General features: G+C 32.3%; 2 protein-coding genes across 4 annotated transcripts in view; one reads left to right on the top strand and one right to left on the bottom strand.

The window, feature by feature from the left end:
- Positions 1 to 4,678: 4,678 nt before the first annotated feature.
- On the bottom strand, positions 4,679 to 11,424 carry LOC128156089 (U6 snRNA-associated Sm-like protein LSm5). Its single transcript, XM_052818090.1, has 5 exons — positions 11,293 to 11,424; positions 9,746 to 9,841; positions 9,250 to 9,277; positions 8,992 to 9,064; positions 4,679 to 4,844 (listed from the first exon to the last, which is right to left on the bottom strand). The coding sequence occupies exons 1-5, from the start codon at positions 11,333 to 11,335 to the stop codon at positions 4,812 to 4,814; spliced, it is 273 nt and encodes a 90-aa protein (XP_052674050.1). The 5' UTR covers positions 11,336 to 11,424; the 3' UTR covers positions 4,679 to 4,811.
- Positions 11,425 to 11,459: 35 nt separating this feature from the next.
- The window catches only part of LOC128156088 (triple functional domain protein-like), a 76,489-nt gene continuing 75,375 nt past the window's right edge, over positions 11,460 to 12,573 (top strand). The window contains exon 1 of one of the 3 annotated variants that reach the window (XM_052818089.1): positions 11,460 to 11,632. In XM_052818089.1, the coding sequence (XP_052674049.1) occupies positions 11,566 to 11,632 (67 nt within the window). In that variant the 5' untranslated portion in view covers positions 11,460 to 11,565. The remainder of the gene's footprint in view (positions 11,633 to 12,573) is intronic. The other 2 variants (XM_052818086.1, XM_052818087.1) reach the window with 2 other exon arrangements.

Genomic DNA, 12,573 nt, shown 5'->3' with positions numbered 1-12,573 from the left:
ATCGTGACATTATTATAAACTTAAATAATCTCCTTGACGAGAAGAGCTCTGTATTAAAGACATGGACAAATAGTCAGATCTTAAAGCAATTCTTCTTTATTTATTCAACGTTTATGATTAAAATATTTTTTATTCAAATTATATGATACAAAAATTTAACAAATAAGCCAACTGCTTCTACATACATCACAAATTTTTAAGGACACAAAGTATGTTTGAGAATGCAACGAAACAATTAAATCAATATTGCATATATAATGAACGTTTACTAAGAAAAAATATACATATTAAGCACATTTTTGAGAGAGAGAGAGAGAGAGGGAGAGAGAGAGACATGATTCAAATGATTAAAATATTTATATATAAAATCTTAAAGTAGATTTGATGAATAGTTTGTTGACTATCAAGTCTCTTCATATAAGTTGAGTGGTTTTCAAACTTTTATGGTGGCATCATTTTTCCTCTTATATTAAAGTTGTTAGGTTTTTACATACATGAATTAAGTCAACGTGAAGCATTTCTAAGTCAACATGCAAAATGACATTGATATGTTAAAAAATATGTTAAGTAGTACTGTTATCAGATAAAAATTAATGAAATTCATTAACATTATCGACTATTGCCAATATGTGACATCCATCTTGCAATATGTTACTTTTCAGGTTAACATTCAACTTATTTACGTTGTCATGCAAATTATGTATATATAAATATAATTGATGTGCAACTTTAATTCGATATTCATAATGGCATGAAAATTATTTGTGTTATCATGCAGCATGCGAGAAAATCTGATTTTTTTCTAAGAAAGAAGAATCTGGCCCCGGGGCCATAAAACTTAGACGAGCTCACTTTTGATCTCAGTCTCACCTTTTCACTATATGTTCCTTTTGTAAAAGTGAGACTTAGATCAAAAGTAAGCTCGTCTAAGTTTTATGGCCCTGGGGCCAGGACTCGTATGCCTACATAAGAAAAACTACGTTGCAAGATAAAGATATATCTAAACACATAGAAATTATATTTAAACATAAGGATAGTGCATTTTTATATAAAGAAGAATAATGTACTAGTAACAAAAAAATGTCATGTAACGTAAAGACGTTGCTGTTGACGTCTGGTCGATATTTCTTATACAAGCAGTATGTAATATTTCTTTCTTTATTCTTAAATGATCACATTTTTCCTGTATTGCAACATGTTGACATAATTTACTTGGATAATTATTCTCCGCCCTTTAAGCCTCATAGTACTAGTGTGTCAAAGTGTTCACATGTAGTACTTGTGTGTCAAAGTGCTCTTATAGTAAAAGTGTGTCAAACTGTTCATAAATAGTACTAGTGTGTCAAAGTGTTCAAATAGTATTGGTGTGTCAAAGTGTTCACATAGTACTAGTGTGTCAAAGTGTTCATACAGTTTTAGCGTGTCAAAGTTTTCATATAGTACTAGTGTGTCAAAATGTTCGCATAGTAATAGTTTGTCAAAGTGTACAAATAGTATTAGTGTGAAAAACTGTTCATATATAGTACTAGTGTGTCAAAGTGTTCACATAGTACTAGTGTGTCAAAGTGTTCACATAAATTTAGTATGTCAAAGTGTTCACATGGTATTGGTGTGTCAAAGTGTTCACATAGTACTTGTGTCAAAGTGTTCATATAATATAAGTGTGTCATAGTGTTCACATAGCACTAGTGTGTCAACGTGTTAACATAGTACTAGTGTGTTAAAGTGTTCACGTAGTATCAGTGTGTCAAAGTGTTCACAAAGTACTAGTGTGTCAAAGTGTTCACATAGTATTACAGTGTCAAAGTGTTCACATAGTACTAGTGTGTCAAAGTGTTCACATAAATTTAGTATGTCAAAGTGTTCAATTAGTATTGGTGTGTAAAAGTGTTCACATAGAACTTGTGTGTCAAAGTGTTCACATAATATTAGTGTGTCAAAGTGTTCACATGTAGTACTAGTGTGTCAAAGTGTTCACATAGTACTAGTGTGTTAAAGTGTTCACAAAGTACTAGTGTGTCAACGTGTTCACATAATATTAATGTGTCAAAGTGTTCACATAGTACTAGTGTGTCAAAGTGTTCACATAGTACTAGTGTGTTAAAGTTTTCACAAAGTACTAGTGTGTCAAAGTGTTCACATAATACTAGTGTGTCAAAGTGTTCACATAGTTTTAGTGTGTCAAAGTGTTCACATAGTATTTGTGTGTCAAAGTGTTCACATAGTACTAGGATGTCAAAGTGTTCACATAGTACTGGTGTGTCAAAGTGTTCACATAATATTAGTGTGTCAAAGTGTACCAATACCAGGTACTCTGTAATGCCCCCCCCCCCAGCTTTCAATTACGGTGCTTTTGTCAGATACAGATTGAGAGAAAAACCTAGAAGCTTAATGAATCTGAAGATTGAGTTCATCATAAGAGATCGTAGGGCTCAGATCGAATCTCGCACAGTCTGGTCAGTCACTAGTTCTCACTCTGCGTCAATTGCACGTGATTACAAGAAACATGCACAAAATATGATACTGAAACCTTGCCTATATGGCCATGTGTTTGCATTGCTTAAACAAGATTTCGTATTCCTATTCATTATATTATCCGCCTTAGTCAGCGGGCAAAAGGTGAGCCTAAATCTCAGGAGTAGTCAAAAAGGTGAGCCTAAATCTCAGGAGTAGTCAAAAAGGTGAGCCTAAATCTCAGGAGTAGTCAAAAAGTTGAGCCTAAATCTCAGGAGTAGTCAAAAAGGTGAGCCTAAATCTCAGGAGTAGTCAAAAAGGTGAGCCTAAATCTCAGGAGTAGTCAAAAAGGTGAGCCTAAATCTCAGGAGTAGTCAAAAACACAGAAGGGGCAGCGGCAAACGGATGGCATCTACTGAGAAAAGTGCTTTTTTATACAATTGCAACAAAAGTCAATGAAAGCATATTTTTAAGAAATGACTGACTAGGTGTTGTATCTAATAAATCCTTCAGATAACCTTCCCAGATATCACTGCAGTATTATTGCTACGAGATTTAAAGAATTGTTGCGACTAATATTTCTTTTTGGATAATTTTTTTTTATTATTATTTCATGAAGTTAAAAAAAAACATTACCCAATATCACGTACACTTAAACCTTTGGCAGTAAAACGTACGTGCTTCTTTTACTACATGTTTAATAAAGCTAAGACTTGGCCAACAATAAACTAAAAGGACTAACTTAAAGCATCATTTTTGCATGGATAAATACTTATGGTTAACCCTATTTCATTCTTCTAACCACATTGAACTTGCACACGCAAAAAATGTAATGTTATGAAGTATTTATAAGCAATTGAGTTTGTGATGGATGGCTATTCTTGAGACATTAAGCGGTGCCTATTATTTGTAATTGCAAAAATAAGGCTAGATTTTAGAGATTACCTGTATTATTTTCAAAGCTATTTTTTGTTTGCTTATTCTTCGTGAAATGTGTTCCTATTTCTAAAATATCAACCTTAATTATCAACAAACCCAAATCCAATTAACACCCTCTCTGAGTAAAGTATGGTTTCACGGGTATCAAGAGTGCAAGAACACATGGTTTCTGATTTAATCTTTTTATTCTACATCAAATCAGTATAGTAGAAAGTGTAGAACTCTTTTGTTTACTTCGTCGTAGTTTCTCCTATTCCAACATGAAATAATTCAGAAACAATATAGGAAGAAAACATTTTATAGACCCGTACGGTCTTAAGTTCGTACATCTGAGAGGATTTTTCATATCTGCTCAAAATATAATTTTCCCAGGCACATAATTGTTTGAAGGTTAAGAAATTATATGTACCTCTTCTTATTCAGATTTTTTTGGATGAGCCCCCCCCCCCCCCACCTCCCATACACTTTATAAAACGACGATGCTACGTTCGGAAAAAGGTGAATGGTAAAATCAACACAGTAAATCAATCTTTATTTTCTCAGACCAATAAGGGCAGGAATATAATTTTTGTATATAACAAGATGAAAAGGGAAATAACTCAAATTTCATTAAACAGATGATCAACATTGTAGATGATCATACATGCATATAGGATAGAAATATTTAGTTACATGTATTTCTCCTTTTAGTATGACAATTAAAAAATATCACTGGGACATCTGCTTAATGTGGAAGGACAGTGCCAAAAAAATAATTTTGGTTTTTGGACAAACATAAGATCATTTGATACCCCGATGTCCCCTGTGGTCATAACTAGAAAATACACTACTTCTCATTTAAATCCATTCATTACTTTCCAAATGAAAGCTGAATACTATGATACTATAGTAAATAACAGCAGATTGTGTGGAATTAGCAACGACACGCTGCAGCTATGTAATATTTGGCATATTAAATGTACACATACATAATTATGGCATAAAGTTGGATCACATGATTTATTTTTTTTAATATAACAATTCTGAAAATTTAAACTTTCCGCTGTACGTGTCGTCCTAAACTGGTATTTAACACCTGAGCAATTCTGTATATAGCCTTGCTAATAAACCGGTTCTTAAGAACCAGGTGACACAAACAGGTATTCGAATGAAAACCTTATATTTCCGGATAAATAATTCATTATTATACCAAGTAGAAATTGATTTCTGTCTAATTCGTCCCTCAAACAAAAGAAATCATATATGCATTTTTTTTCTAAATTAGCTGAATTAATAAAGTGAATAATTGAATTAAACAACATTTATTTCAATCTTGTATAACATGATGTTGACAAAAGTGAATTGGGTGTAAAAAAAAAATGTTTAAATGTTCCATGAAAGATGGCGCTCCCCTGATAAAATGCTGAGATCTTTCTTTCCTAAGTTTCTGGACCCTCACCCCCAGGAACCAACTGCAAAAAATAGAAAAACTCACATGTAATCAGTTGATAGATTGAAAAATGCAAAATACTGTGCATGTACAATAAATAAATATTGTATAACATGAGGCCCAAGGGCCACATTGCTCACCTGAGCAACAATAGCCTTAACACTGTATACCAAGTATCAAATCAAAATATCTTGACAACTACGTACACATAACTTGCTCAAAAAATTTAAAAATTCTGTCAATTTTTATCCACATATTTAATGGTAAATACCATGCCCCTTTTGTTGTTGTACCTGTAAGAAGATTTGTCTTTATTCCTATATACCCCTCCCCACTTTGTGGCCCCACTTTTCTCTAGAGAATCATGGTTTGATCAACATTAATCTGTACAACCAGAGCTTTCACAAAAGTTACTGCTTTTTGGACTGAAAACTTTCCCAGAAAATTTTGAAAGATTTTCTCTACATATTCCTATGTAAAAATTCACCCCCTCCCCCAATTGTGACCCCGTCCTACCCCTGGGGACCATGATTTAAATAAACTTGAATCTACACTATTAAAGAATGCCTCCACACAAGTTTGAGCTTTTCTGGCCAAATAGTTTTCAAGAAGAAGATTTTTAAAGATTTTCTCTGTATATTCCCAAGTAAAAATTCATCCCCCCATTGTGGCCACACCCTACCCCCGGGGACCATGATTTGAACACATTTAAATTTACACTACCTGAGGATGCCTCCACTAAAATGTGAGCTTTCCTGGCCTAATAGTTTTTAAGAAGAAGGTTTTTAAGATTTTCTCTATATATTCCTATGTAAAACTTGATCCCCCCATTTTGACCCTGCCCTACCCCCAGGGACCATGATTTGAACAAATTGGAATATACACTACCTGTGGATGCCTCCACACAAGTTTAAGCTTTTTTGGCCAAATAGTTTTTGAGAAGAAGATTTTCTCTATACATTCTTCTGTGAAAATTCATCCCCCCATTTTGACCCCATCCTACCCCAGGGAACCATGATTTGAACAAATTTGATTCTACACTACCTAAGAATGCTTACAAACAAGTTACAGCTTTTCTGGCCTAATAGTTTTTGAGAAGAAGATTTTAAAAAAATACCGACATATTTTCAATAATTCTAAATCATTTGCCCTTTAAAGAGGCCCTTTGTTTGAACAAATTTGAGTCCCATTCACCGGGTGACCCAGTGATACTTTGTGCTAAATTTGGTTGAAATCTGCCCAGTGGTTCTGGAGAAGATGAAAATGTGAAAAGTTTACAACAACGACAACGATGACAGACAGCTCAGGTGAGCTAAAAGGTAAACTGTGATTTCATTAATTTGCAAGGGTGTCAATTTTCCTAAGTTTAACAATTTTCTCAGATTTGACGTAGCTAAATTTGTAGACATATTTTCAAACAATATATTTTATTATCAATTTTAATACATCAATAAATATTTAAAGAATGTGGGCGCTTAAGATGTAAATTCGGCAGGAATCTGGGCGCACAAAGAGAGTGAAAATTTCATCAATTAATTTTGAATATTTTTCGAATTATAACCGTTATTTGGTTTCTGTTGGATGTGGAATGAGTGGAAACATATTTGAAATGCAAAAGGTTTTATTATAATATGGGTCTAAATATAGCAACACGATGCAATTCATGCAAAACCCTACTTATTTACAACTTTTTTTAAATGATTTTGTTGTCTCTGGGTCTTCTCTCCACAAATTTGAACAGTGTAAAGGTAACATTTTTCAACATTAAAAATGTCGCTTTTTAAAAAAAGATGGAGAGATGACCCAGAGATGACTAATTATGTACTTTTTTGAATTATTTTTTGAAGGATAAAAAACAAAGTCCATTGATATGACAGCGTTGTTTCAAACAGTACGTTATAGAGCATATATTGACAAGTCTCCGTGGCTCAGTGGTTTCGTCCTGGATTTAGTGAATACATACATTCAGTGTTTTGGGTTCAAATCCAACTGGTGGTCTTTTTAAAAAACTTTTTTGTTTTAAATGTTTGTTATTTATAACATGATGTTGAATTATAATATACCGGTATATTTTAATTTGTTTTTATTTATTTCTAGATCTGCTGTATGAACACTATAAATAAAATCTTTTCTTATTACTAGTTTTTTAGGATATACACAATATAACTTCATTAAAATATGTTTTCATTAACATTTCCAACTAGTTATCGGTTTACCTCTCATTGCCATTTTTTGAAAGCTTTGCGAGTTTTTTAATTACCGGAATAGCCATGTACTTCGACTCTCAACATAATATATTTTTGTTGAAACCTGTACATAGCCTTTCGAGGTTATAGACATTTGAATCCCAATTGATTCGTGTCGATGATTCCTGCAAATTTACAATCTTGTGCGCTCACTTTCTTTGTTGATCAACTAATAGGGATGTCACCAATCACTCGATTAGTGCTCGGTCACACCGATCATCAACTAAAACTTTCTTAGTCTTTTATTAGTTATAAAGAGAAAATTACACCCTGTTTCATATGTGTCCCTGGCGTATTTTTTTTTGAACGGTTATTAATTGGTCTCTTTTGATTTTGTATATCAAATTATTGTTTTGAATAGAAGTACTTAGGTATACCGGTCATACTTGATGATCGAAACGAACTATTTCTTCTAATTAGTTATCTGTTGGGTTAGATATTTGTGTAAACAACAATTTAATCATACCAATAATCATCTTAAGCATTTGTTTTGATATTCATTAATCCTTGTTGATTAGGTATGGGACAATGGCATCACATGGAATAGGTCACATTTGCCAAGGATGACAATATATAGAGTTCAAGTAATTGCAAGTCTCACATGAAAAACGCTAAGACATTTGCTAATGGATAATTAGATAAAATACTTTTTAATTTATTTCAAATCAAATACATTTAGTGCATATTTAATATCATATTAAGTTTTTAAATGTTTTTAGTTTAAGATGTATTTGACAGTAGCATTATTTGATTTGTACAAGACACACAGTTTCAAATAAATCAACAAGTACGGTACTTGACTATCGCTCAACTAAAGCACTCGATTAATCTACTAAGCTAACCGAGTAAAATTTAAATCCCATTATTCTTTTAACATCTTCTTACAAGCATATCTTTACCATTGAAACATTGCATCATACAATGACATTGTTCATACTTCTAAGATTTTGGGTGAATGTCGTTATACCTGATATTATTATAACAGAATGTCTTTCCATAGATTACTATCATGATTGGTATACTAGTGGCTAAACTTTGTCTAGGTTGATATTCAATTTGCAGAATTTAACAATTTGTACTTACTAACCAAGGGTAACAATATAAAACAATGGTTTCATTACATTATATGAGCATATACTTTTTTAGGTTTGTGTAAAATTCACATTTTTAAGAATATGTATATATGAAATGGGCCGAAAATGGCCCCCTAAAATGAACATCGTCGTTTTACTGTAATTCTTTGTTTTCTTTGTACAGATATATATGTGATGTTTTTACATAATGTTCATTTTGATTCAAGTGCCCACAATTTAGAAATATGACATCATAAAGACAACCTTTTCCCGCATTTTTGCATTTTTAGCACAAACAGCTTGTTTTCAAGCAGTTTTTCTTTCAGAAAACAGAGAGCATGCTTGAACAAACAAAATATTCTAATCAGGGATATATCTAGCCAAGACTATTACGTGACAAATTTTTTTTTCCTTGTTCAAGCATGCGCTCTATATTTCCCATTCGTAAAAAAAAAAAGAAAAATGTCAATTTTTGACTGATTTTGTTTGAATTATAGCGTCTCTTCTGACGTCATATACTGCGAGTGAGAACAAATAAATCGAATAAATGAAAAATATATTTTATATATCAGATCTTCTAAAAAATAACATAACATTTTATTGTACCCAAAATACTTTAAAAAATGGCGAATTATGGGGGCCAAATTTAACTCATATCATATATAGTTCTTAGTGGACAATGGTCCTATCATTAAAACTTTTCCATACATATTTGCATCAAAAATGTTGTGGATATCAACCATGTAATAAACTTTTTATTGTGCACTGCGATGGATTTTTGGGACATTTCCCCCCACTTTGAACACGTTCAAACTTATCATTTAGTTTGGGTAAAACAGTGAAGACTTACCATAGTGATATTGTTTCCATTCAACAAAATTTGATCCAGTTTTGTCACTCTTCTTCCTTCTGGTGTGCTTTCACTATCATTAATACAATGGATAAAACATTGCTATTAATATATAGCTACATAACAAAAGGTACGCAAATTAGCAATAAGGTAAATCATACAGAGCAAAATTTGGATAAAAATAAGCAACTGTTTAGATTTTAAGCAGTTGTGGTAAATGAAACTTTCAGTTTAGTAATACATGTAATGTTTACTTACAATTCTGTGACATCTTCCAACACCATATCTTGCAAAAAGTTAAAGGTCAAAAAATTCTTAGCATATATATATGTTTTAACTTCCTTTTTAAATGAATATACATGTTCTAGATTCTTTAATGAAAAGGAATTAATTGTACTTGTGTACAGCCAGGTTTATAATCATTCATGGACATTAATTTTTGAGGATTGAGTATTATTCAAAATTTGGGATTTTTTATGGCCCAGGGCCAACCATCAGTCCCCTTTTCAATGAACATTAATATTGATACTATTAAAATATGGAGAAAAAAAATTGAAATCTCTGTGTTTTTATTGACAAATTGACCTGCACTAAAATCTAATCCATGTGTGTAACTGAAAAGCTTTTTATCAAAATTTAAAAGTTTGGTTTTGCTACCATTACTTGGTGTTCGAGTAGAGGATCCAAAACCTTGGATTTTAATTACATTTAACTGAAATTATGATTGTGAACTCAAACAAGTATGAAAGGATACTGACATAGTCATCAAAACCCAGCAACACTCCTACAATTTCTTTGTCATTTTTCATGATGATGTGAATGCGAGATCCAATACATTTATCCACCAACTCTGTAAAAAACAAAATTTACTCCATTACACAATTAAATGTGATATTTTTATGCTCTTAACTGATTTGGACACCCGAATTTATGTCTTTGTAAAGTGCTAAACAAAGCTGACAAGATTTAAATGAACTGTATGTCATTCACTTTCTTCCACCTCTAGTTGTAGCACCATAGGCAAGAGGGAAAGAGATTGAACAATCATTATATGATGAAGTATATTACAAGTATTTCAACCCTGCAGTTAATTTTTACTTATTTTAAGCAAAACATGAACACTTAATTTACACAAAAAGATGTGAATGAATGGTTTTACTACATAATGGTGCAACACATCCAAGTGCATATTCTTGTACATTAATTAGTATTAAGATTAAAGAGCAAATTAAGACAATAATTGTTTGACTTTCTGTGATGAATTAAATGTTCACCCAATACTATACCATGGGCTAAACTTTTATGAATGAAACAAGTGCCTGTGATAAAGGGTCATATGGGACACCTCTTTCATGTGATGCTCTTTTTTAATAAATAAACATTAAAATTTTACTGTACATTAATACATTTTTTCTCCATTTTCAAAGTTTATTAACATCATGGTTCAAAAAGTTTAAGCTTCAACTATGGGGGCTTATACATTTTTATCTAATCTGAATTTTTAAAATGCATTTTATGGTCAAATACTGTACATTTTGATGATATTTTGAATAATTTGATTTGTAATAGAAGAGGAGGAATGACCACAACTATGCTGGAACTCAGGATCCTTCAGTTTAAAAACCAACGCTCTACCGACTGAGCATAAGGGTTAACCCACTAGCTAGTGCTAGTAGGGGCGTGGCAGTACTGAGCCTTTATCATATAAATAATACACACTATCATACTCTTCTACCTTTTCTTTTGAGATTTCTATCCCTTAAAAATCTCACACGAGACTCTCTAAAAAACTTCACGTTGTTTATTTTGTTGGGCACCAATGTAATAGAAGACGAGGAATGACCACAACTAGGCTCGAACTTGGGACCCTTCAGTTTAAAAACCAACGCTCAATTGACTGAGATTAAGGGTTAACCCACTAGCTAGTGCCAGTAGGAGCGTGGCAGTATTGAGATTTTATTATATACCTAATACACACTATTACAGATTTCTTAATTAAGTGTCACATACCATGCATACAGTACCATCTTAATTTTAGCAATAAGCAATATGATGATAAATTAAAACCCAAAGTTAACTATGTATAGGCCTTAGTACATTTTATTGAGCTGTGGTATCTGGTAGGTATATTTAAAATATTGATATTTTCAGATTTATGATTGTCCATTACATAGTTGTATACATGCATCAATTTATTCACTCCAGTAAGTGAAAACACATAGCTCAGAAAAGTACATTGTAAACCACAGAAAAGTGTATGACTTCCTAAATGTCTTGCAAGCAATAAAATGTCACACAAACCTAAAGGCAAGAGCTGGGATGGGTTTGAAAATGTTGTTGTCATATTTTGCCAATTTGTATTCACACGTGAGATTCAAATGATAAAGTATGAGGAGTTCCGAAAATAAAGTTCCGAATACATATTACTTCCGGTGACGACATTTCGCGAACAGTTCCGATATTGAACGAAGGTGTACGATGATTACGAATTCATGGCCGACAAAAGATGTCAGGAATAAACAATGATGCGAGGATCTACATCATGATTTCTCGTTCTTCTAAAGGAGTTAGGAGATGAATTCGAAGGAGCAGCAAAATGAGAGCTTAAATGACCGAGATGTTGAATTTTTTTATCGACCAGGTACCTCTCTGTTGGTCTTTGAGGCCATTTTTGTGGCATCGTGATGCTGAATTTGTATATTGGTGTATCAGCTCCAGCATCATTTTATGATGTCGGGTTTATCATTTCTTTGTGAGCCTAATCGTTTTTGTAGTTTGATTTTGCTATGGTTTTATGAACATTCATTGAAAACAGTGGAATACTAGAATAGTGTTGTTGATCTTCCAACATCAAAACGTCAGTGGAAAATAGGTCTGCAACTTATCTCCTATGAATCATCCCCACTTCCTCCGTATTTCTTATCAGGGGGGATTTGCCAAAACTTCTATTTGTAGTTCATATTTGATTTTTTTTTAAACAGAACAAGATCCTGCTTTATTTTGTTTCATGTTAGGAATTTTGATGCACAAATTTTGATGCACAAATGATGTTGTAACTATGGCTATGCAGATGTTCAAGGTTTTATAGACTTTCTTAAGAGGCTGTGTTGATAACAAATTAGGTTGTTACATTAGCAAAAACCTCTTGGGATATTTCACAATGCTGATTATATAAATTTGCAGTTACAAATTTTACCCTTAAAGTGAAAATAGACACCAAATTTGCTATATATAGTTTAGAATATAATAAGATATGACTTCTTCATTAAGTATGTTCAGGAGTTGGTAGTGTTTTGACTTTTCTATTTCTATTTATACATTTTTACTCTGAAATTTTGTCACTGACATGCTTTCTTTTGTTGAGAGTAATGCAAACATGCATATCAATTTTAATTTAATGAAACTATGGGTTCATATACTAATCTACTTGACCATCTTTGATTAAAATAAAGACCCAATTTTCTTGTTTACAACTTCGTATTCACAAATGATCTCAAAATGTTTATTATATGTATGATAGATGATTAACTGCAGATGTTTTTGCAAATGCTTTGAAAAAACGTTTCAAGAGAGTGCCTGAGT

Source organism: Crassostrea angulata, chromosome 7 (genome assembly GCF_025612915.1).
Source record: "Crassostrea angulata isolate pt1a10 chromosome 7, ASM2561291v2, whole genome shotgun sequence".
Lineage (NCBI taxonomy): Eukaryota > Metazoa > Mollusca > Bivalvia > Ostreida > Ostreidae > Magallana > Magallana angulata.
The sequence above is the reverse complement of the archived record's forward strand: the minus strand, read 5'-3'. Positions and strand labels throughout refer to the sequence as shown.

Bases quoted from the DNA above. Each gene is read 5' to 3' on its own strand.
- LOC128156089 (XM_052818090.1), bottom strand. From the start codon at position 11,335: ATGACAACAACATTTTCAAACCCATCCCAGCTCTTGCCTTTAG. The intron at 9,842-11,292 runs GTTTGTGTGACA...TGTTTTTTACAG, and splicing joins ATCCCAGCTCTTGCCTTTAG to AGTTGGTGGATAAATGTATT. The intron at 4,845-8,991 runs GTAAGTCTTCAC...TATTTTTTGCAG, and splicing joins ATGGAAACAATATCACTATG to TTGGTTCCTGGGGGTGAGGG.